Source organism: Psammomys obesus, unplaced genomic scaffold (assembly GCF_907164565.1).
Source record: "Psammomys obesus unplaced genomic scaffold, mPsaObe1.curated_primary_1811, whole genome shotgun sequence".
Taxonomy (NCBI): Eukaryota; Metazoa; Chordata; class Mammalia; order Rodentia; family Muridae; genus Psammomys; species Psammomys obesus.
The window spans coordinates 3719254-3745383 of record NW_026587032.1 but is presented as its reverse complement, the minus strand read 5'-3'; the positions used below and the strand labels follow the sequence as shown (position 1 = coordinate 3745383).

At 45.1% G+C, this 26130-nt stretch overlaps 1 protein-coding gene and 1 non-coding gene across 2 annotated transcripts in view; both read right to left on the bottom strand.

Annotated features, from left to right (window-relative positions):
• The window catches only part of G3bp1 (G3BP stress granule assembly factor 1), a 29014-nt gene extending 9246 nt beyond the window's left edge, over positions 1 to 19768 (bottom strand). The window contains exons 1-4 of the mRNA XM_055602855.1: positions 19669 to 19768; positions 6270 to 6382; positions 4655 to 4736; positions 2869 to 3042 (exon numbers count right to left, since the gene is read on the bottom strand). Of these exons, the coding sequence (XP_055458830.1) occupies positions 2869 to 3042; positions 4655 to 4736; positions 6270 to 6364 (351 nt within the window). The 5' untranslated portion in view covers positions 6365 to 6382; positions 19669 to 19768. The remainder of the gene's footprint in view (positions 1 to 2868; positions 3043 to 4654; positions 4737 to 6269; positions 6383 to 19668) is intronic.
• Positions 8406 to 8545, bottom strand: LOC129673198 (small nucleolar RNA SNORA29). The gene has a single exon (XR_008719629.1). It is a non-coding gene; the product is annotated as a small nucleolar RNA SNORA29 (small nucleolar RNA).
• Positions 19769 to 26130: the final 6362 nt, after the last annotated feature.

Genomic DNA, 26130 nt, shown 5'->3' with positions numbered 1-26130 from the left:
AGAAAGAAAGAAAGAAAGAAAGAAAGAAAGAAAGAAAGAAAGAAAGAAAGAGAAGGAAGAAAGGAAGGAAGGAAAGAGGGAGGGAGGGAGGGAAGGAAGGAAGGAAGGAAGGAAGGAAGGAAGGAAGGAAGGAGGGAAGGAGGGAAGGAGGGAAGGAAGGAAGGAAGGAAGGAAGGAAGGAAGGAAGGAAAAAGGAAGGAAGGGAGAAAGAGAGAGAGAGAGAGAAAGAAAGAAAGAAAGAAAGGGAAGGAAGAAAAAGAAAAGAGAAAGGGAAGGAGGAGGGAGGGAGGGAGGAAGGGAGGAAGGAAGGAAGGAAGGAAGAAAGAAAAAGAGAAAAGAAAAACAATAGTCTTGCATAGAATGCCAAAGACAACCTTTACAACCATTTAGAGGCATTGTATATAGTCTCAAATCCAGCAAGTCTTTAAAACACCCTCTTATGTAAAAATATGAATCCAAGTATTCATGGTGGTATAACTCAAAGATTTCTCATGTGTGTTTAGACACACTTGAGCACAAATCCAATCATCTCACTTATTGTTCAATTTCTAAAGTTGTTCCCACATCCACAAAAAAGTGTGAAATCAAAACATACCATAACACTTTCTGTATTGAAATGATTTATGCAACAATACATTTTCTTAAAAGATAAATGCTTCCCTTGAAAGACAAAAGGGACCCATGATGAGCCTGAAATTAGCAATATAGGCTGGGAAATCCTCCCCATGTGGAAGTCATCAAGTCTTTGGTGATCATCTTCTTCCTCCTCCTCTTTGTTTCTTCAAAGTCATCAAGTCTTTCTTCTTCCTCCTCTTCAAAGACATCATCTCTTCGTTTAGTGTGTGCTGGCCTCAAGCTTGCAAACCTCCTAACTCAGCTTCTCAAAAGCTAGAATTTCTGGGCTCAGCGGTTTAGAGCACTGGCTGTTTGTGCAGGAGACCCAGGCTCAATTCCAGGTACCCACATGGGGCCTTACAGCTATCCATAACTCCAGTCCCAGGGAACCCACTGTCCTCTTCTGGCCTCTGAAGAGGACATGCATTACATGCATGCAGACAAAAACACTCGCACATATTAACACAAATATAATATATATCCCCCCCAAGACAAGGTTTCTCGGTGTAGTCTTGGCTACCATAGACTCACTTTGTAGACCAGGCTGGCCTCGGACTAACAGCAGTCCACCTGCCTCTGCCTCCCAGAGTGCTAGGACTATAGGCATGTGCCATCTTGCCCTGGCTTAAACTTTTTTTTTTAAGGTGGGAATTACATGTATCCACCATGGCTGGCAAGTATTTTACACTTTAATGTAAATCTTCTTTCAAAAATCTTGACTACACTCTCCATGGTGGTACATACCTGCAATTCTAGCACTTGGGGGAAGCCAAGGCAGAAGGTTCACTGATGTCTAGAACAGTCTGAGCTATACAATGAGGTTCTATCTCAAAACAAAAACATCCAAAGGTATTTTTTTAAAAGATAGGGATAGTAATTTTACTGTCCTAAGTAGTTATTTTTAGATGAATGCTGGAGAAAACACTTTTTTTTAAATTTATTTATTTATTATCTATACAGCATTCGCATTCAGCTTGTACACAGATCTCACTATAGGTGGTTATGAGCCACCATGTGGTTGCTGGGAATTGAACTCGGGACCTTTGGAAGAACAGCCAGTGTTCTTAACCTCTGAGCCATCTCTCCAGCCTCCATGGAGAAAACACTTTTGCCACAAGTCCTTAAGAGTGAATTCGTACTTGTGCAGCTTCCTGGCCCTGCTCTCCAAAGAAGGCACAGGAGATGCCACCCCTCAGTTTCCACCGGTGATACCTTCAGAAGCCTAACTACAAAGAACCATCATGAAAGGAACACACAGCTAACTCCCAAAGGAGGCTTGAGCAAGGCCAGTACCAGGCTGTGTCCACACCAAAACAGGACAGCATGAAGGGTTCACACTAACTAGATCCAGGACATGAGGGATATGGCAAACAGTTATTAATGAATCATAACTCACTAAATATACCAGAAATGAATGATGGGGTGGGTGGATTATAAGATAATGCCAGTGAATGAACACAGGGTAGTGCATGAGACCAGACATTCCCATCTGTCACCCTTCCATTCAGCCAAGAACCTCAAATGAAGACCAATATAATAGCATACAAAACTGTTGAAGAGCAGCATGTCTATACAGGAAGCAGAGATTGGTCACAGTTTACAAACCAGAAACAAAAACTACCTGACTATGCAATGGTAAGACCTGTACGTATGTTTTACCTAGGTTTCCAGTCACTAAATGGCATAATGGCCACTAAATGATGGGTAAAAGAAAAACACATGAAGTGTGAACAATATGTGACTGTGCTCTTCAGAACTGTCAATGCCAAGCAAATAAAAGTCAGATACTACAAATGACAAGGACCAGACACACTACCAGAGGAACACAATAGACAGTTATAAACAGAATCCTGGAACAGAAAAAACTAACTACTATACACAATACTGGCATATTTTCTGAAATTTAAGTATGGGTTATTGAGTGAGTTATACTGAACAATATTTCCTGAATTTGATAAAAACAGGATGCTTATGAGACAGAATTCCTTGTCCTTAGGAGATGCCAGCTGAATGGATACAAAGTCTCCTTCCTTTCAACTGGTTTAAAAGGAAGACAACTCCCAATAATGCATCTCTCTGGGCCAGCAGGACACCACAGCTCCAGGACAGAGCTCCAGGACAGAAGAACAAAAACACAGCTCTGCTCCTGTGGCCATTCCTACAACCCTGGGCTGCCAGGAATCTAGAGCCTACACAGCTTTTAGTCTGTAAGTGCTCCATCATTACAGACCCAACAGCCCCCGTGCAACGTACCTCGGGAGCAAGGACAAAGGTTTGCATGAACCTCCGAAGAGCCTGGTTGTTGTTGGACAGCAGCCCCATCACCTGGACCACCACCCCGTCATTCAGAGTGGCGTGGGCGTCCACGTGGCGGATCTTGGTGTGGCAGTTGGTGAAGTTTTGTGACATCACTTTCCTGTGGATTTCCTGAGGAATGGAGGCAAGAGTCAACCCCTCTGAACTCACCAGCTCAGAAACTACAACAGCAGCCACCAGCGTCAAGAACAGGCCCTGGCTGATCCTCTGGCTCCCCACTGTGTTCTCACAGATCTTGTCCTTGACACTCAGCCCTACCTCCTGCTCCTGTGAGCAGTTATTAGCAGTCTCAAAGGAATCTGAAGAGCAATATAACAAGCACACTGAAGGGAAGAAACCTGTTAGGTACATGCCAGCTCATCTCCTAGGAACCAAAAGCATGGCTGAGAGGGAGTTTCTAGACCTAGGGTAATGGTGGCATGAAGACCAATCCTAATCATGGACCAACCCTCAACAAGCTAGGGTCCTGTACTGTATAAAAAGGGGAACTAAGCACCAGTACTCACCTCTGCTCCCGCTGCCACGCCTTTCCTACCTTGGACTGTGCCCTCAAACTGTGACTCTGAACACCCTCCCTGCCCAAGCTGCTTTTGTCAGGTATTTGTCTCAGCAATGAGAAAAATCAACACAAAATTTAGACAACATCCTGCTTAAAATATAAATAAATAAATAAATCCATGGCTGGTGAAGTGGCTTAGCAGGTATTGGCACTTTGCTATGGGCCTGAAGATCCAAGCAAGACCTTTAAGATGGAAGCAAAGTGCATCATGACAGCCACACTCACCCCCAATGACTAACTGATATATAAATAAATAAGCAAACAAATAAATAAGTGGGCATAGGCTACTTCAGAGCTGGAGAGACGGTTCCATGGTTAGGAGCTCCCACATCTCTTGCTCTGAGAGAGGACCTGTGTTCAGTTCCCAGCACCCACACAGCAGTTCAACCACCTGTAACTCCAGTTCCTGGGAATCCCGAGCACTCTCTGACCCCCTCAGACACTAAGGCATACAACAGGGTGCACAGACATAGATGCCAGCAAAACACTCATATACAGAAAACCCCCTCAGACACTAAGGCATACAACAGGGTGCACAGATATAGATGCCAGCAAAACACTCATACACAGAAAACAAAATAAATATATCCTTAAATAAAAACATTATTGACTGTGTGTGCTCTAGTTCCAGTGTTCACAGCTCAGCCCCTTAAAAACAACTGTCCTGAAGCACTGGCTACAGCTTCGATTCCCAGCACCCACATGGCAGCTCACAACTGTCTTTAACTCCAGTTCCAGGGGCTCCAACTCCCTCACACAGACATACATACAGGCAAAACACCAATGTACATATAATAAAAATAAAATCAGTTTAAAATAGATAAAAAGAGCTAACTAAAACAAAATAAATTAAAAAAAAAAAAACTGTCCTACCACATGTGTGTGTGATCCAAGCACTTGAGAAACTGATGCAGGAGAATGACCAGACATACGTAGCAAGTTCCAGGACAGTCAAAAACATGTATCAAAATAAAATGTCTCAAACAATAAAATAACCAAGTTTAGAAATGATGTTGCTATGCTGAAGCCAGCTATCTAACGGAAAATGTACTGTGATAACACATAGGCATTTCAGCTCATCAAGGCATTACACAGGAATCAGCTCCCCAGGCACCATTAGACAGGAAGCTACGCCCTCTGCTGCTCTGAGTCCACAGCACCCACCTTCTGCCCGTAGACTGCATCTGCTGGCTTCCCGTTGGAATCCAAGCCCCCGTGGGCATAGGAAGAGTTCTTTCCATAAAATCTGTACAAGAGAAGGCAATTTACTTCTCATCTTCAAGGACCCGAAGAGCAGGTACTTAAGTGTTCAGGCTTGGTACCTAGCCACCTCACTGGTAGACTCACAGCAGGGACTCTGCTTATGTTTGTACACGACAAGTCCATTGCACATGCCAGAGCGGGCACAGTCTCAGTCAATGAGGTATGACCATGAGTGCAGTTTTCAAGTCCCGACTTCCAGGTTTCAGGGTGTGATGATCATGTTGGCAAGGACCTTGGAGTTTGTCAGCAAAGCCAGGCACTTAAAATCAAAGTCAAGTTCCTGCTTCCACTGAAGACAGCTGCCCTGTCACCGACCTGAAGAGTCTGTGCCTTCCACCTAGGAAGGCAGCAGGCCGTTGTATTGTGCATGGGTGCTATGAAGCTGACTTAATCCCTTTAGTTTTTCCTCATCTACTCACTCAAATACCCTGTTTTCATTAAAAGGACAGAGAGACGTACAGCAAAATACTAACCAAGGATCACCGACAACAATGGAGGTCAGACCAATAGACCGTGAAATAAGTGAGCCCGTGCTGTTGCTGTCTATCTATCCTGTTTCTATCCACCTTACTCCCAAAGGGTACTAACTTGCTACTTTTTTCTTTTTTTGGAGACAGGGTTTCTCTGTGTAACAGCCCTGGCTATCCTGGAACTCACTCTGTAGACCAGGCTGGCCTCAAATCCAGAGATCCACCTGCCTCTGCCTCCTGAGTGCTGCGATTAGAGGCGTGCACCAATGCGCCCAGCACCCTGTACTATTCAAGCTATTAAAAGGACTCACTTCGGCAGCCTCTGCTCTCTCCACCGCACCCTTGATGGGAATGGAAATGCAGGAAAAGGAAGCCTTAGGATAGAGCAGCATCAGCAAGACAGGCGTGTGTGCAGGCTCTTCCAGCTCCAGCTTGGGTTTGTGCTGATGCAGATTCTGACACCACAAACTTAACTAACTTCCAAGGCAGGGAAGAAAACTGACATAAACCCCAGCAAGAACTAAGAAAAAGGAAGAAGAGTTAAAACGTGTTTCTGCTGCTTAGAGGTAACTCCAGAGAGCTGTAAACCTTCTGAGCGCCAACAGCTAAAAGATAAAGCCAGCTTCTGGACTGCTTTACCAAGAAGTGGTCCAGAGAAGCAGAAACTGTTCCAGAAATAATAAACTCCAAAATAATATTCCAACCTGACTAAAGTAGAAAATATAATGCTCTGGCCCAGCAAACATATCTTACAACTTTGTGTGAAAAAGCATCCTAAGGCCAGCTAACTTTACACACTGCAACACTAAAAATGCCAGATTCAAACCACCTCACTAGCGAATTAATACAGCTCTATAAAGCACATCCGTGTGTGCTGGGCATGGAGGACACTTTTCTCCCAGCAAGGCAGAGGCAGCTGACCTCTAGGAATTGCAGGCCACGCCAGGGCTACATAACAAAGTGAGATCTGCGTCTAAACCTTTATTTATAGGTGCTTACGTGAAAAGCCACCCCACAACACCCCTCCTTGGCATGTGAGAGCACACCTGTGCAGCATGTCCGGGGCCTGGTTCAGCAAGGTGTAGTACTGTCGCACAAACTCCCGCCCGACCAGCAGGGGACTAGGCTTCTCCATAACCATCGCTTTGGTCGAGTCAACCTGTAAAACAACACCACAAGTCAGTCGACCAATCACAGGAGTTGTGACTCACCCCGTGCTAAGCAAACCAAACACAGCGTAGCTTCAGCACTCACTCTCCAGCCACCCTGGACCTCACTCTGGAGACCAGGACGGCATCAAACTGCGAAATCTGCCTACCGCAGCCTCCTAAATGATGAAATTAAATACAACCACACCCGGTAATCCTAAAAGAACAGACATTTTAGGAACAAACTAAATGCAGTTTTTACACCCCAATGTATTGTAATCAGATGAATACATGAGGGAAAAAAGGTATAAAATACTCCAAATATTCAGTTCTTAAACCAGAGATAAAACCCCAACAGTGCATATTTCCAGCACAAGGCAGCCCAGTTATTAAGTTCCTAAGCAACTCACTCAAAGGGCTTCCGCTCCTTCTTCTCTTCTCTTTCTTCTGGAACAGCTATGGCTATCCTGGGACTAACAAGTATGTGCGGCACTACCCCTTGCAGCACTTCTCTGAGCCCATCCTTGCTTTCACAGCTGAGGCGCACGCACCACCACCTCAAGAGATGCAGTTGATACCATACCACTCACCACATTCTCTAGTCTACATGGACCACACAGTTCTGCTATATTTAAAACAAAACAAACAACAAAAACAAAAAACAACAATAACAACAACAAAAAACTATAGGCCAGGTGGTGGTGATGTATGCCTTTAATCCCAGCACTTGGGAAACAGGCAGATCTGAGTTCAAGGTCAGCCTGATCTACAAGAATGAGTTCTATAGGGAGTGGAGGAGAGAAGGTTCAGCACTTATCAGCACGGCTGGTTTTCCAGAAGATGACATAGGTTCAGTCCCAGCACCTACACATGGCGCCAACCATCTAACACCCTCTCCTGGCCTCTAGTAGGCACTGGGCACATACCTGCTCCACATACGTACATACTGGCAAACACACGTGAAAGAGAACTGTAACTGGGGTGGTGATGCATGCTTTTAATACTAGCTCTCAGAAGGCAGAGGCAAGGCCAGCCTAGTCTACATTTCTATCTCCAGGCTAGCCACAGCTACATAGTAAGACCTTGTCTAAAAAAAAAAAAAAAAAAAAAAAAATTCAACCCCTACAAATAATTAGCATACTTATTGGTTTATTGTTAAAAAAAAAAAAAGACTATCAAAATCAAATAGTATATATAATTTTACAGTACACTTTACTAAAATTAACAGCTCAAAAGGTTATGGAGAGTAATAGTTCTGTTTATAAATCCTCAACAGCCTCGGACATATATGGTGTCTATTTTCTCAACTATTGGTTCCTAGGTCAGGCGATGGATGACGGAGCTGCCATTTGTTCACATCCCCCTAAGAGAGTCACGTAACAGCCAATCTTATGTAAGAGCTAATTCACTCAACATGCAAGCAAAGCAAAAGGTCCACATCTAATTACACTATAAAAGGAGATCATTTTAGTTCAGCTTTTTGGCCATTTTTTAAAGTATAATACATGTCATCAGTATTCTGCTTGCATGTGTGCCCTTGTAGATACCAGAACAGGAATTATAAATGGTTGTGAGCTGCCATGTAGGTGCTGGGAATCAAACCCTAGTCCTGTGCTCTTAACCTCTGAGCCATCTCTCCAACCCTATTTTAGTTTTAATCTGTGTATGTAACAACAGCACAGCATCTACTAGAGAAGAAATCACCATTTATTCCACTAATTTGGGAAGGCACAAGTATCTTAGAATTATCAAACCATTTATCCCATGTACATTTCTATTAACATTTGGGTTTCCACTGACATAGCACATTGCTTTCCTGTTTAAAATATGGGAGGGAGCCAGCTGGCAGTGGCAAAAGCTTTTAATTCCAGCACTCAGGAGCCACAGGTAGGCAGATCTCTTAGTTCAAGACCAGACTGGTCTGCTGAGTGTGTTTCAAGACAGTCAGGGCTACATGTGAGGAAAAAATACTTTCATGTTCATTACTCAAACTTTGGGTTTTAATATATACAACAGTCAATTGTCATAAGCAGTGGTTTACTGTCCTGCCATTTCATATAGAAGGAGGTCATTGAAAAGCCCTCTCTCTTCAGATCATGGCACTGTTAATCTATCCCATAAGCATAGCCACCATAATCTATTATCAGGAGACAATGTGGTAGTCAAATGGGACATCAGGTCTTTTGAGCAGGGTGGGTAACATGGACTAGTAATCAGGTTCTCATAGTAATTTGTACCCTATTCCGGCTCATGCCCTTTTTTTTTTTTTTGAGCTAGAATCTTGTGTTGGCTCCAGCTACTCTTCAAACTTCTTGGCTTGGGATAGCCCCTAAAAAATAATAATAATAAATCATCATTGCTCAGACTAATGGTGCTTACACCATGCATGGCTGCTGTACTGTTCTCTCTCTGAGTATGTGTATGTGTGTGTGTGTGGTTTTATGAGACAGTCTCACACTATGAACCAGGCTGGCCTGGAACTCAATTCCCTGCTTCAGCCTCCCAAGGGCTAAGCTGCAGCATGGCCCATTTCTTGCACTATTCTTGAATGTGTGACCCACTTATTTTATTTCACGAAAACCTAAATTACCCCAAGGGTTGTTCATTTTCCAACTATAGCCATGAGATCAGAGGTATAGAATCTCAGTCGGGGAAGCTCGGAACAACAAATAATCACAAATTTATTGAAAACATTTTTTTAGTGTATGTGTACCGCATGTATGTTTGGTACTCATAGAAGTTACGCATGGCTTGTGAGTCACCACGTGAGTGACAGGAACTGAACAAGGGCCTCTGGAAGAACACTTAGTGCTCTCAATCACCGAGGATCCCTCCAATCCTGTGATTTTTTGGTTAATTCAGCTGTGTGTTCTCCAACATGAACCTGGGATGATGTGGCCGGAAGCCCTGCCCTCCACTACGCTCCAGGTGGCACTGGAAGAGCAGTCTGTTTCCTGAAGGCTCAGAACCAACTCTGACCCTAAGTCAACAAACACCACAAAGGCGGGCCAGACTTCACATCTGCCCGTTCACCTACAACAACTTAATTCAGAATCTGATTCCAGTCTTCAGATCTCAGATAACACTGTAAAATGCTCCACCTCCTCCTTAGAAACAGTCTCCAAGCCGTGAATGCAGAGCGACCCATGAAGCTCCTGAGGTACGGATCAATGATCTGGAGTCCCCTACAACTTCAGCCATGGTTCTTCTCTTCTTCAAGTGACACCAGCAACCCTTGTATTACATGAAAGAAGGCACTGGAACCCCACTCCAAACCACTGAGTAAACATCCAGCTCCTGCCCGCTTTCCTGCCCTGACTAACCTCCCAATGGTCTGTGACCTAGAAGTTAGTAAGGCAAATACTTTTCTAAAAAATAATAATAATAATAATAATAATAATAATAATAATAATAATAACAACATCAAGGATACTCAGACATCACAGAAGGCCATGGTGGCTCACACTTGAAAGGCTAAGACAAAAGGATTACTGAGTTTATGGCGATCTACATTTTAAATTGCTAGCCAACTAATTCCACGCATTTCCTGGTTTAACCGTGAACCATGGGTAACACAGCGACTCTTTAGAAGGTTTTTATCTCACTCTCAAACTAGTCAACTCTCAAGTCTTTGAAGCAGATTAATTTTATGTAGCCCAGTCTGGCCCAGCCTTGGCCTCAAATGTTGGGCCTCAATAGGCTATCAACACCCACTTCTGCCCAACCTAAAACAATTAAAAAAAGAAAAAGTCCAAACAGATTCTTTCCAAATACATGTCTGCTCCATAATGACAAATGGAAACTGAATGCAAACCTGCGAAAATGATATAGTTCTAAGAAAACACAAGCTACAGGCTCCAAGTTTCAGTCAGAGCTTCTGATTATTACAGTGGCCTCTCCAAAGAGCTTTTAGAAATAGCTACAAATATGGACACACACCCCTCCACTTCCCAATGTAACTAACAGGCTAGTGATAAGGCTACCAAGATCAGCACCAGGAAGCAGGCCAGCTGGATGACTTCAACTGGAAATTGCAAAGTCTCCCACACCCTGGGAGGACCCGAGGGAGGGAGTCTGAAAGCACAGACACCCTGTCCTAAGCTCAGTAAACACTCTAAATGGCCTGCCTTGAGGTCACCTCTTCTTACACTGGTTCCCAGGAGGGTAACCTCTGGGGTAGGAAATAAATCCTACCCTTAATTATTATGAGTATGGTGCCACACGCCTTTAAACCCAGCACTCAAGGAGGCAGAGGCAGTCAGATCTCTGTGAATTTAAGACCAGTCTGGTCTACAAAGAGAGTCCAGCATAGCTAAGGCTACAAAGGGAAACCCTTTTCAGGTCTCAGGGAAAAAAAAAAGTAATTGATTTATGGAAATCAAAAGTGAAAGAAAATTAGTTAGGAAAAGCGGAGGGTTAAATAAGCCATTCTCACATTCCAATGTTTACAACTTGTTATTTCTATTACTGTGTGTGAGAGAGAGAAAGAAAGAGAATTCTGTGAATGCCACGGCTGTGCAGGTGCCCTAGGAGGCCAAAACTCCCCAGAGATGGAATTACAGACAGTTGTGAATCACCTGATATGGGTGCTGGGACTCAAACTCAAGTCTTCCAAAATAACAAATACTCTGAAACACTGAGCCATTTTTACCAGCCCCTAAGGAAAACAAGGCCTTCTAGACACAACAAAGCTGACGTGCATACATGAACCAAAGAGACTATGGCAGCATACATAGGGCCAAATGGAGCCCCAGTGTTGAGAAAAGAGGACACAAGCCCTCAGCCCCAACCCAGAAGCTATCTCTGATAATCACACACACACAAAAAAAAATTAGTTTTCTCTAACAGAGTCCCACTTAACCACACTGTGCCCAGCAGTAGATGGCCAGTGCAAAACAAATTCAGTGGTATTTTTGGAGTTTTTTTGTTATTGTTGTTTGAGATGCCTGTTTGTATTCTAATGAAAGAGAAAGAAAGGTCGTGGATTTGGCTGGGTGGGTGGGAAAGCAGAAAGGCTCTGAGAGGATTTGGGGGAGGGAAATTGTAATCAAAGATACTGTATGAAAAAATATTTTCAATAAAAGAAAATCATAAAACATACAGGACTGCAGTGGGGGCAATCAGAAGTAGGGTGCTCCCCTTGCACAGACATGGAGTCAGCCTCAGAGCCACAAAAATAAAAGACGGTAAACACACTCAACATCACTGATTCCTCAATTAGCACCTATTTCTGACTGGCTGGACTGGCTGGCTTGCGAGATTCTACACAAATTTTCAAAACGTCTCACTTGACCTCAGGTTGCTAGGTCTCGTGGCATCTTTGCTGAAATGGACAATGTCACTTGAGGGTCCTCTCCCTAAGTCCAGAAAACTACAAGTGTCCACTCCAGCTGCTGACATTGGGAGCAGGGACTATAAAAGCCAACCACCCTGCTGCCTAAGTTTCAACAGCTCTGCTACTCTGTCCAACAAAATCAAATAGGATGTCAACAGCTCACTTTGACAGTTTTAAGGTTTGTTTTTTTTTTTTTTTTAAGCAAAATGATATAGAAAGCTACAATGCAGAATATTACAGTGTGGAGGAGCAGGCCTCTGGTTCAATCCCCAGCTGAACTGTCACTGTCAAAGACAGAAAATTACTAAAAACAAAACAAACACCTTGGGGATGGAGCACTGCCTAGAATGCACAGGACTCTCAAGTCAGAAAATCATAGCACATGATCAAAGCAGAACTGGCAAGTCCTAGAAAGTACCAGTTTGACAACAAACAAAACATTTAAAATCCATCACTGAGCCAGGCACACGCCTGTAATCTGCACTCTGGAAGGCAGAGGCAGGCAGATCTCTGTGAGTTCAAGGCCAGCCTGGTTTACAAAGTTAGTCAGGACAGCCAAGGCTACACAGAGAAATCCTGTCTTGAAACAAACAAACAAAAATACCAAAATAATAACAACAACAACAAAACTATCACTGCTCAGGCAAGATCCCCAGGCATGCCACTTCAGTCGGCAACAAGCAGCAAGAGTAGAGGCTGGGCTACAAAGATGCAGCCTCAAAAGAATAATCTAGAATTCTTTCCTGGGCCCTGTCTACAAAGAACTTTCCCATGAGCATAAGACAAAAACAGACATAAATGCTGCCCTGTCTGTACAATGTAAGATTGGTATCAAGGAGAGACCACGTGTGCATTTAAATGACTGAAAACTAAAGAAAAATAAAAACCTTAAAAGCATCACTTACAAGACTGAAAACCAACACAGACTGTACCATATTAACTGGGTGTAAGGGCCAATCTGACTGTCCAAGAGTCACACTCTGCATAATAATCAGGAAGCCAACACAGAATCCAGACACAGAAGCTCACACCTGCAATGCCGGTTCTCAGTGAGCCCCAGCAGGAGGATTCTGAGCTCAAGGCAAGCTGGGCTCCATTGTGAATTTGAAACCAGCTAGGGGGAGATCTAAAAAGCAATTTAAACAGGTCAGTTGTCAAAAAGGCACAGCATGGTAGTGAGAAAAATGTCTCAACGCATTTTCAATACCTGCAAAGTAAAGCCAGATAAAGTCTTAATAAATTGATTATTTTAACAAGGTAGCTATGGAAACAGACAAATGGATTCATGAAACTTATCAAGACGGTGTGTGAATGGGGTTGTGGCTAAGTGATAGTGTCTGACTAGCATGTAAATGGCCCTGGGTTCAATTCCCTGTGCAAAACAAAAAAGAAAAAGTCCAAGGACACACCCACATACATATGACTAATTCCTAAGAACACAAACCACCTCATTCTTTAAAAAGAGGGCAATACAATTTAACACATATCCCCAACAGCAAACTCAAGGGGGCTGGTTGAGAGATGGCTCTATGATCAAAACAAACAAAACAAAAAACAAACAACAACACCACCAAAAAAAAAAAAAAACCCTACTTACTGCTCAATCAGATCGAGGCTTACAACTGCCTGTAACTCCAGCATCAAGGGGTTGACAGTCCCTTTTGGCCTCTGTGGATATGCACAAGTTCACTACACACGTGTACACACACACACACACTCAACCCTAAAATGGGTCAAATAAAATCTGCAGAAGCCAACAACCTTCCAGAGGAAAACTACATGACATTAAGTTAATCAGAGACCTTCCCCCAGTGTTTGGTTTGAACACAGTGCATGCTAGGGAGGCAGGCACTCTCTTCCTGAACTGTACACCCAGCCCTCTTTCATTTTGGAACAGAATCTCATTAAGTTGCCCAGGCTAACCTTGAACCTGCTGCCTCAGCTTCCTTAGCTAGAAGAGAACACACGGGGGCACTAGGAATATTTTTGGGGGGTAAACAATTCACCATCTTGATCATGGTAATAACTACACAAGCATAAACTTCAGACCACTCCCTTTAAATGTATGTGACCTCCTGTCCAATTAAATCTTGACAAAGCCATCCTTAAATTTCCCCCTACACTAAAAAAATAGTCTAAAAAGATATACATACATGCCCGCGCTCGAACACACGAACGAACACACACACACACACACACACACACACACACACACACACACCACACACACACAAAGCACCCACGAACATCGAGATCAGAAGACAACTTGCCGGAGTCTGCCCTCCTCAGTAAGCAATTCTTTAAAAGCAATGCAAAGTATTAACTAGTCTCTGAATAGTGTCAAAGTATCATTTTGAAACTATTTTACAAATGTATAAAAAAACACAAAAAAAAAAAAAAAAAAGAAAGAAACACTGTGCACCCTAACACTAAAAATATAAAGTTATCTGTGTTTGAAAGTTATACATTGTATTTCAATGTTTGAAATCAGACTTGGGGAATAGAAACAATGTCTTTCCAGGACCAGAGTAACTTTGTTGCCACTCTTCCACAGACGTTTAGCCCCAGCACTGGCTGGGACATTCTGTCTATCTGTCACCTAAATCCTTTGGACTGACTTATCTGCAACAATCCCTCCAAAATTCTCCCTGGTAAAAGGTTAATTTTAAGCTGGGTCAGGCAAAATGCCACATTAATTACCGCAAGGAAGAAAATACTTAACCAACTACAGAGAACCAGCCAGGCCTCAGGGAACGTGAGCCCAGCTACTTGGTAGACAGCAAGTTCAAAGCCTGCCTAGACTCCAGAGTTCAAGACCATGCAGATCAAGCAACTCAGAAAGAGGACTGGGAACACAGTACAGTCAATGATGGCCTATCATGTCCAAGACCCTAGACTTATTGACCAGGAACACATACACACAAAAGAAAAAAGAAAAAAGGGGAGGGAGGCAGAGTGATTATACCAACTAAACAGTAACATACAAATAATTAAAAATTTCTTAAGAGAGCTGGACACGGTAATACATGCCTGAAATCCCGGCACTCCAGGAGGCAGAGGTTTGTGCCTCTGTGAGTTCAAGGCCAGCCTGGTCTATAAAGTCCAGGGCAACCAAGGTTATGCAGAGAAACCTTATCTCAAGAAAAATTAATAACACTTGGGTACAGCTCAAAGAATTTAAAAAAAAAAAATCACACCTGGGCACAACTCAAAGAATTAAAAAAAAAAAATCAACGCCACAAGTTCCCATCAATAAAATCAAAAATCACTGAATTAACATAGGAAGCTGGTTGCTGGAATCCCAGCATTTCTTCAGGCTTATCTCTGAGCTGAAAGTTTCTCACACACACTAAAAAAAAAAAAAAAATTAATAAATCTTAGCAGCCTTGGTAAAAAAGCCTACAGACTCAACAGTCCCATTTCCCTTCCCTTGGGTATGAGCTGGATGTAATAAACAGAATGTAAAGGGAAGCACAGCTACCTTCCCCTCCTCACACCATAACGGAACCACGAGATCCAGTGCTATGGATGCCATGGGAGACTGTGGTACAGACCCCTGTGGTCCACCCCCAGAGCCATAAACCCAACCTAGTCACAAGACACACCCGAATGAGATCCTAAGTGTCAAGGTCATGAAGGACAAAGAACAGAAACTCACAGATGAGAGGTGACTAAGGAGACTAAAGGATGAGGTATTTGGAGTAGATCCTGGAACAGAAAAAGGACATTTGCAGAAGGAACCAAAATAAAGCCTATGTCAACAGGGTTTACCAGTGTTCATTTGTTTTAATAACTATACACTGACTGCATCGGATAAGGTAAATAGACCTGTGCTGCAATTCTTCTATAAATCTAAAACTATCTTAAATACTAACTTTTCCAGGAAGAGAAACCACTAGTATCAGAAAGCTGTACAATTTGGTTTTTTTCTCCCTTAGTAGCTCCTGACCATTCCAAAGTCAGCAGAGAACTAGTTCACTCCTGTCCAGCAGCCCACACCTCAATCCCAGCCTCAGGAACCCAAGCAGCCTGTGCTACACAGCAATAGCTCAGAGTTTAGGGATGTAGCTCAAGGGCAGAGCATCAGCCCAGCATGCACAGGGTTCCTAGTTCTGGTTTGGTTCCAAGCACCACAAAAGAGAAACTGACTAGATAAAAAGGTACATTACACTCAATCCTGAACAATAGCACCTACTCCTTGGCTCCCACAATGTACAGATGGACATGCCAGGATTTTTTTTTTTTTTAAGATGGAGCTTCATGTAATCCAGGCTGACCTGAACTCCCTATGTAGCTGAGGATAGCCCTGAGACCAATTTCTAAAACAGTAGACATGCCTACAGTTGTGCTTCAGTAGGAGTTCATACTGGATCCTGGTTCGTCTGCCCCACGGCAATAACCACCTAGTGACCAGTCACCAGAAGGGGATGTCCACAATGACACAAGCTAAAACACAGCATTCCAAAGCCAAGACACCCCTTCGTAGGAAGCAGCTTTCTGCTTTATAATGCAAACCATGCATTGCAAGTCTTCCTAGCTATCTGGTGCCCTCTTCTGGCCTGCTGGCACACATGCAAGCGGAATACTGTATAAATAATAAATCTTAAAAAAAAAAAAAAAAAGGTATTCCTAGCTCTAAACTCTATCCCCTGGCTAGCAGATAGTTTTACCAGATAAAGCTGCACATAAAAAAAAAAGAAAGAAAATTAAAAAAAAAAATCCTTAACTAGAGAATAGTAAATATTTCTAGCCAATAGCCACTGGTCACTAGCTCCAAATGGGGTGACAGCTGCTGAATCTATATTTAACTCCTAAACATGGGCAAAGGTTTCCCCACTAACTGTGACAACTACAGGAGAAGATATGACACTTATATTTTTTTATTTTTGAGACAGGGTCTTATTCCACAGTAAGGCTCTGCCTGGCCTGTAACTTACTGTATTGACCAAGCTTGCCTGGAACTCCGAGATCTACTTGCCTCTGCCTCAGAGTGCTGGAATTAAAGGTGTGCACTATACCTGGTCTAATCTATTTGACAATTAACCCCTCTGTAAGTCAAGTCTAAAGCATTCAACTCTATTTGAATAGTCTAACTTTATTTTTACATTGACAAAAAAAAAATGGAAGGAAAAAATTTGGTTTGTGTCAAATTCTGAGCTTTTTATTAAATCTCTTAGTACTGGACTCACTCATTTAAAAAAAAAAAACGTATGCAGCCAGATGTTGGTGGCACATACCTTTAGTTCCAGTGTGGAGGCAGAGGCAGGCAAATCTCTGACTTCAAAGCCAGCTTGGTCTACAGAGTGAGTTCCAGGACAGTCAAGACTACAAAGAAACCCAATCTCAAAAAAAGTGAAAAAGAACACACATTTCCAAAATCTAATGCTCAGACACTGGGCTGACAGCTGAGAACTGAAAATTACAGTGTGAGCTACAGAACAAAGTAGTTGCCCAGTTTTCTACATGTTAGAACTGTAGCTCAAAGACTGAACTCAGGGCTGGAGAGATGGCTTATCCATGATTAAGAGCACACTGACTGTTCTTCCAGAGGACCTGGGTTCAATTCCCAGCACCCCCATGGAAGCCTGGAGTTACAACTGCCTATAACTCCAAGATCAAGATCTGACATTCTTGCACAGGCATACATGCAGGCAAATCATTAATGCACATAAAATAAAAATAAATAATTAAAAAAAAAACAGACTGAACTCCAACAGTAGTAACTCTGACCAGCGCAAAAGGGAGCAGCCCAAGGCAACTTTCTGTCCCTGTGCTTCAACTCACTTCTTTCTGACATTAAGCTAGGGAATCAGTTTCCTATTCCTCCCCTCAGAAATACCTGCCTGAGGCCAAGAGCATATAGCTCTTTTGAACATGAGAGGGTGAAATTAACAAAAACCCCCCTCAATTAGATAATTTCACACCTTGATATATCTGACCTCAAGCAGTTAATAAAACTTCCCTGGTTAAATGCAGGTCACTCTCTTATTTTAAAATGTGATGAGCCAGTGCGGTAGCACACGCCTGTAATCCCAGCACTCAGGGAGGTAGAGGCAGAGGCAGAGGCAGAGGCAGGTGGATCTCTGCCAGTTTGAGACCAGCCTGGTCTGCAAAGCGAGTCCAGAACAGGCTACACAAAAAAGGGTTTCTCAAAGAAAAAAAAAAAAAAAAAAAAAAAAAAAAACCTAACATTGGCCTACCACTATCTTCAGGTTAACTGAAGCAAGTTCCAAGGAAACAATGTTATATTCACAAACAAGTCAACAAGTTCAGCACTCATTCTCAGTGTTCGGTTCTTTATGGCCACTTTGTATTTATTTGGAAGACAGAAACACAACATTAAACTTCTTTGGCTTTTAACTTTTTGCAAGGATGTACACCTTGAGAGCCAGCCCTAAAATTTCGTTTCCATAGTCTTGTTTCAGACAGAAAAATCTGTGAAGACTTGGGATCTACAAACTAGAATGTTTCATAAAACTGGGAGTAAAGGTGATCCTACACATTCAAAAATAATCAGCACACAGAATGACACGAGTCCAGCTGAGTAAGGGCTAAAATAAATGCGTTGATCTGGCCTTGGTAGGATACACCTTAACTCCTGGCACTCAGGAACTCCGGAGTTCCAGGCCAGTCGGAGCTCCTTAGTGAGAATTTGAAAAGTTGATCGCAGATAGTTTGGCAGGAGACCTAACGGCTGTGCTTGCCAACAAACCCAATCAGTGATTGTGATCCAACTCAGAATAACTGGACACTGGACACCATCCTTTCCCCAGCAATTTCAGATGGGACTTATTTTTGTGGCTCTGGTATTTGGACCTGGAGCTTCCTGTATTCTATGCCAAGGGCTCCACCTCTGAGCTGGATCTCGGGTCCTATCCAATTTCAAACTTTAACCTCAACTCTGGAGAGAATTTAAACTCTTTTGTTTCCTTGAACTTAGAATCTTTTCAGAGGTTTTTTTTTTTTTCTTTTTTTTTTTTTTAATCTGAGTTTGTTCTGTCTCAAAACTAAAACATCAAAAGTTAAAAGGGGTCTGCATGAGTCAAGATCTAGTGTCAGAACTTGACTTCCTGCTGGCGGGAATTTCCCATTACCTCGCGGTGCGTTTCGGACCCTGCTGAGGGGCACACATTACACCGGCTGTGTTTTCGTCTCTATTTCCCCCAGAAGCTAACCTAGAGGCGAATCTATCTATCCGTGTAGGCATCTGTGTGATTTCCAAGAAAGCCAAGTCCTTCTTTGTCATTCAAAGCCCCACTTGCAACCTCCGTCCTCTGCAGTCTCCCACTGGCTTTTGCACAGATGCCACCACGAGTCTTCTCACGCTGAGGTTTGAACCCCAGGTCCAAGAGCTCATTGGTCAAGGGTGACCCGCAGCCACGAAGCCTGCACACGCGCCTGCCCCTTCCGACTGGGACGGTCCAAGTTACCCACCTCCGTCTCCAGGCCACTTGTACCTACCGGACTGCACCTAGGTGACCGGGAAGGGCGGGAAAGGAGGAAACTCTCCGCATAGCGCAGGGGCACACGGCGGGGTTTGGAGAGATCGCGCCTTAACGTGGCTGACCGTCCCTGCCCCGGGAAGCCCTCGATCCCGGGGTCGTGCACCTCCGCTCTGCAGCTTTGGGGGGCGCGATCGCGCTCCCGGCGTGGGCTCTCCCCACCCCCATAGCCGAAGGCTTCCTTAGGGTCCAGGCCCAGCTACATCATCCCGGGGAGCCGGCGCGCGCCGGAGGATGCGCGTGGAACACGCGGGCCGAGCGGCCGCGTGACGTCCACCGGGGAGGGCCCCCATAAGGCCGTTGGCGCGGCGGACCACGCGCGGGGCCCAGGCAGGAGGCCGCGCCGGCCGTTGGTGGGGGTGGGGACGCGCCGCGCGGCCTCCCGGGGCTTCCTGCTCGCGGGCCCGGCTCGGCTCCCGCCCGGCTGGCATCCGCCCAGCCCCACCCGCGGCCCACGTACCTGCGCGGCTGAGCGGGAGGACACGGCTGCTGCGTGGGAGGAGGTGGCGGCGTCCCTCGCGCGATGCCGCGGCACGCGTGCCCGCCGCCCGCTATATAGCCGCGCTCAGCCCAACATGCTGCTCCCGGCCGCACGTAAGGACCAATGGCCGCCCCGCCGCCGCGCTGCTTGGCCGCGATTGGACAGCGCCTCCGTCCAGGGGCCGGGCTCCTGAGTGGCTGCTGCATCTGCCTATGACTGCAGGACCCAGAGCCCAGATCGACACAAAGCTTCACCAATACTTCGGGGGACTGTGAAAACGAGGGCGGGAGGCCCTCTGAGCGACACTCGGACAAGCCAATAGCTGCATGCACCCGCTCTCATTGGCTTACATATATTTCTCTGGGCGGAAACCCACTCCCCAGGCAGGAGCGGTTGATCCACAAGGTGGGGCCCGTGTACTTTGGGGAAGTAAACCCCATGCAACTAGGAGGTAGGCGCGGGTGAGCAAGAGAGCCATCAGCCAATCGCAACACAAGGTGGGGCTGATTGACAGGGAGGGATGGCCCTCTCCAAAGACAGCCTCAGGGCCGTCGTGCCCTCTGGGGCGGTTAAGAGGATGTGCTAGCTGCCCCTTCCGTTCCCTTTTCTTTCTCTTCCTCCTGGGTCGGGTCCTGTCTTCGAGGGCCCTCTCCCGCCTTCCCTGGCGACTTTGGTACCCGGAATCTAAGGATCTAAGTAACAAAGTTTCTCGTTCTTTTTCTTTTTTTTTTTACTCTCTACATCAAAACTTTTCTTTTTTGCATGCGTTTCGAAGAGCGCTCGCTGCATTACTCAGCACGATTGCATTGGCCACAGAGGACAGCGAAAAACTGACTTGGGCAGGAGACCCCAGAGCATTCCATGAGGCAGCCTCGCTGGCGTTTGAGAACACACGTGTCCCCGGCGGCTTCCAAGCAGGTGGTGCCCGGGTGGCCCACGGGTGACCCATGGTTCGTTTTCAGAAGGTTTTTCCTTCTTGTGATTGCAGAGACAAGATCCCCGCTTTGATCACCCTCTGGCCTGCCTGCGCCAGCGGGTGCGTCCCTACCAGCCATCGTCACATGCTTCTCAAATTGAAATGGGAACTTAACCGACTCCTAGGCAGACACGCCTAAGGGTCCCCCATAAAAGCCCTGGGGACCAAGCCGCACGTCGGCGTGCTGCTTGTCCAAAACTTGCGGCTTGGGGAACCCTCTGTTCACCGTGAGCATTTCATATTAAAGAGCTGTGGTCCTAATGCTAGACACGGACAGGACTCTAGTCTGTGTTCCCTTGGATTCCTGGAGGTGGAGGCAGGGGTAGAATTTCAGGTCATCCTGGGCCACATAGCAAGCCCAAGAAAATCCTGAGTGACACGAAACCCTGAAAACAAGCTAAACTAGCATTAATTCGGTATTATTTTTCGGGGCTTTTTGAGTCAGGGTCTCCCCTTGTAGCCGATGCTGGCCTGGATTTACCATGTAGCCTCTGCTGACCTCAAACTCAAACTAGGAGATCCTCCTTAATACTGGAGTACCTACAGGCGTTAAAAGTGTTACAGCAAGTTCCCATAAGAGAACACGTGGACAATCCCCTAGTGCAAAGAAAGACCCAGAGCTAGCCCAGCACAGGGAAAGGGAACCATGCAGAACCTGAAGGCCAGGAGTCACGTGAAAACTCTGGTTCTCCCGCAGCCAGCCGGAGTTGTCAGGGTGCTTGTGAACTGGCAGCGGGCGCTGAGCCCTGACGCCGCGCGAACCTTCCCGCACTGAGAACCTTCTAGGATTGCTTTGTAGAATCGAAACCGTAGGATTCTCTCTCTCTCTCTCAACAGTATCTCTCTCGACAGTATCTCTCTAAATAGCCTTGGCTATCTGTTTGTGCAAGCCAGGCTGGCCTCAAACCCAGAGATCCCCCTGCCTCTGCCTCCTGAGTGCAGGAATTAAAGGGATGTGTCCTCGTGTCCTTCTGGAAGCCTTTCTTTAAAGGATAAACCAGGAGATTCGTTTCGGGTCTTGCAGAAATATGTAATACTTTATTCAAAGAACTTTGACAGATTTTCACAAGGATTTTTTTGTTGTTGTTTTACAATTCTCTTATTCCTGGCTATCCTCCACCTCTTCCTCTCTCTTTCTCTCATTCGTGTGTGTGTGTGTGTGTGTGTGTGTGTGTGTGTGTGTGTGTGTGTGTATAGTTTTCTTTTTTGTTTGTTTTAATAAAGTCTCGCTTCATAGTGAGACCTTCACTTCTGGCCAGCCTGGAACTCATAAAGCTCCTCCTCACTCTTCCTCTGCTGGGATTAAAGTAGAGCACCACCACAACCAGCTTCAAAAAGACAAAGTTTTAAAGATGTCTCTATAAAGGGAGAAAACTGTAAATATGCATAGCTTTCTGTTGTTTGGGAATTGTATACATTCATGTGACCTTTCAGTCAAGACCCTATTCCCTCTCCTCCAACCATGGGGTTGTTTGTTTTGTTTGTCTGTCTGTCTGTCCCACTGGGTCCCCTTAGTGCCGCCTGTATTCACGTGGGCACAGGGCCATCTACTGGAGCAACAGTAACCCCTCTGATGCCATCCCCCAGAAGAGGACTGACTCCCTCTCCTAGTGACCGCTGATTGCCAGCAGCTCCTCAGCTAAGGGTGAAACTCGTGCCAGAACGTCTTCTGGCTTGACTTTTCCCAGGCTTTGTGCATACTGTCCCTATCACTTGGCCGGTCCTTCTGCCCCTCTTCTACGAAGGACCCTGAGTCGTGGAGGTGAATACCATCCCATTCAGGGCTGAGAATGCCATCATCTCAGCTGATCGAATTATGGGTCTCTGTGTCAATCACCATCTCCTGCAAAAAGAAGCTTTTCTGAGAGTAAAAAGATTTACACCTCTGAGGGTGGCACACAGGCCCTGAGGTCCTCAGATCATGGGGTTGGCGTTCAGGGGTTGGGGGTAGGGGGACAGTCCCCTATAGACTTCATGATATTCTGTAAAGAGAAGTGTTCTACTATAATCTACTTCAGGGCAGCATTGTATGTAGGCTGAGGGAGGACTCCCACCGTAAGCAGACTACCATGTAGGAAGACTGCCTCAACCGCCTCAAATCAAACAACAGAAAACAGTCCCACCCAAACATCTGGCTAAGTAGAAAAGTCAGACATAGTAACACTGTAACAGGGGCTAGAGATGGCTCAGTGGTTAAGAGCACTGTCTGCTCTTCCAAAGGACCTGGGTTCAATTCCCTGCTCCCACATGGCAGCTCACAACTGATTCTAAGGGATCTGATACCTTCACACTAATGTACATAAAATAAAATAAAAAATAACACTGTAACAGACACAACCCAATCTCCATTTCCAAGGGACAGTCATCAAAGCATCCAGAAGATGAGGGCAAGTCTACAGGCACACTGTAGAGCTGGTCAGAAGACAGCCAAGAAAGGGAAGAATGGGAACATTATGCTGGGCATGAGGTGGGACAACATGGTAGAGGCTGCTACGGAAACATACACTGAAGAGCCTGAGCTGACCATCCATTTCTGTGTCTTTACACTGGGCTTGCACTGCTGGGATTGAATTCGAGTCACAAGAAGCTGTTAATGATTACTGACAGTGGGATGAACTTTGTCCCAGTGGAGAAGACAGACTTCGTTCTGTCCCTTTGCTACTGTAGGATTTCCCCCCCCCCCCTCTGTTGAAATGTTTTGTTGTTACTGTTTTGTTTGAGCCAGGGTCAAACAGTCTGGCACTTAACTTCTGATCTTCCTATCTCCACCTTCCAACTGCTGGGATGACAGGCATGAATCACCATGCTCAGCTGGTGGGTGCACACACATCACGATCGGCCTTTGAAGGGCAGAAAACAACATGACAGTAAATAGTTGTTCTCTCCTTCCACCATTGGGGCCTTCGAGAGCAAGCTGCCTGGCTGCCATCACCCAGGCCCATGATATAAGGCTCTTTTTGTTTTTGTTTTGAAACAAGATCTCACCACGTAGCTTTGGCCAGCTTGGAATGTGATGTATAGACTATGATGGTGTTGAATTCATAGAGATCTGACTGCCTCTGCCCCCCTCAGTGATGGGATTAAAAGTGTGTGTCTTCACTTTGGGGCTGGGATTAGAAGTTTGAGCTCATTTTGAGCTACATAGTAAGATCTTGTCTCAAAAAGGGGGGAAGGGTTGGGAGAAGAAAGAAAAGAAAAGAAAGCCAGGTGGTGGTGGTGTGCTCTAATCCCAGCACTTGGGAGGTAGAGACAGGCAGACTTCTATGAGTTGGAAGCCAGCCTGACCTACAGAGCAGGATCCAGGACAGCCATGAGTACACAGAAAAGCCCTGTCTCAAAAAAAAAAAAAAAAAAAAAAAAGCCACACAAAGAAAAGAAAAAGAAATAGAAAAGAAAAGGGGGGGGGGAGCCAGGATGACAAGAGCTCTTTCCACAGTCTAATGATGGGAATTTGATTCCAAGAACTTATATCATGAAAGAACCACTCATGTGAACTATCCTCTGACCTCCAAACACATGCCCTGGCATATAAATGTGAGAATTCACATACACAAAATCAGTAAATGTAATCTTTAATAAAATTTTTAAATTTTTTAGTTTAAAATTAAAGCCTGATGGTGGTGGCACATACCTTTAATTCCAGTGCCCTGGATGCAAAGGCAGGGAGATCTCTTTGAGTTCCAGGCCATCCTGGTCTAAAGAGCAAGTTTCAGGGCAGCCACGGCCACACAGAGAAACCCTGTCTTGAAAAAAAAACCAAAACTTCAAATGACAGACAACTCCTCACATACAAATATATTCCCCTTGGAATCTTAGGGAATTACGTGTGGTTTCATTGCAACAGGAACTGCATCAAGGCCAGAAGAAACCCGTATGTCCGTTAGGTGGGGGCTATCAGTGAGGTATGTCAGGGGCAGGCAAAGGAAGTTTGACAGCAGGAGGTGAAATAAAGATGGCTTTATTGACGTATCCCAGAATACATCTGGGGCCATCAGTGCTTGGCACTGGCTCCGTGGCTTTTGCATCAGCCTTTGAGGCAGTTCTGTCATGAACACATAGGTGGGAGGTCCTTATTCCAGAGAGGCTCTGGAAGTCTCCAGCAGAGTTTGGGCGAGGAGGCAGAGAGTGAAAGCCAGACTTCTCAGAAACTTTCTGCGCTCAGCAGACCACAACTGTGCCTTTTCCAATGAGACTATGATATGAGCTCAGTCTGGGGCTGGAGTACAGAGGGAGGGCCTTTATTTCTTGGGCACCCCTGTCTCAGCCTTCTGGACACTGGAATCTTCTTTTCTCTTTTAATTTAATTTTTATTTTTGTGCGTTAGTGTGAAGGTGTCAGACCCCTTGGAAATGGCGTTGCAGACAGTTGCGAGCTGCCATGTGGGTTCTGGGAATTGAACCCAGGTCCTTTAGATGAGCAGACAGTGCTCTTAACCGCTGAGCCTCCCAGTGGACTCTTCTTACAGCCACCACACATTTATATCAGGGTGAAGGGTGCTTGGGACATGTAATTATGTAGTCCAGGCTGGCCTTGAACTTTCAGCAATCCCCCTGCTTCCTATTCCCAAGTGATTAGCTCACCAATGTTCACTACCATGCCCTGTTATATTTTTAACATCTATTTTATTTTAGTTCATTTAAGACAGGCTTTTATGCAGCTCAGACTGGCCTCTAATTCATGACTCCCCTGCCTCAACCTCCAAGCGTAGCGGGAAGATCTATTTAGAGGCGCGTGTGTGCCCGCCCAGCCACCATTCAAGCTAGTCTTAGATTGTTCGGCTTTTTCCTACTAGCCAGGATAAACTTCTGTGTTCAGACTGTAGCACGGTTTCTGACTGAATGCTTCCCGACACGCAGAATGACAAGTTATGGATCTTCTCTGAGCCCTTCAGCTCAAGGACACACACGGCTGATGGTAGAGACAAATCTAGCCAACGGTTCCTTTTGGCACTGCTGAGGAAGGCCAGTCTTCTTCATGGGTATCAGAGTTACCCATGAAGTAACTCAGTGTACTGGGCTCCATAATTGGATGTGAACAACACATTCTCCCAGATTTTTCTTCTTCTTAGGATGAACGTGCTGGTTAGATTTTTGTATCTTGACACAAGCCAGAGTCATCTTGGAAAAGGGGCTGTAACTGAAGAATTGGTTCACCCAACTGGCCTATAAGTAGGTCTGTGGGGGTATTTCTCCCTCCTGAGTGCTGAGGTTAAAGGCCTCAGCCACCTCTGCATCTTTCTGCCTCAGCTTTTGTTTTGTTTTGTTCTGAGACAGGATTTCTTTGTGTTCCTGGCTGTCCTGAAACTTGCTCTGTAGACCAGACTGGCTTTGAACTCAGAAGTCTACCTGCCTCTGTCTCCAGAGTGCTGGGGTTGAAGGCGTGGGCCATCACCTGGCCCAGTTCTGCTTCAACTTTTCTTTTTCTTTTCTTTTCTTTTCTTTTCTTTTCTTTTCTTTTCTTTTCTT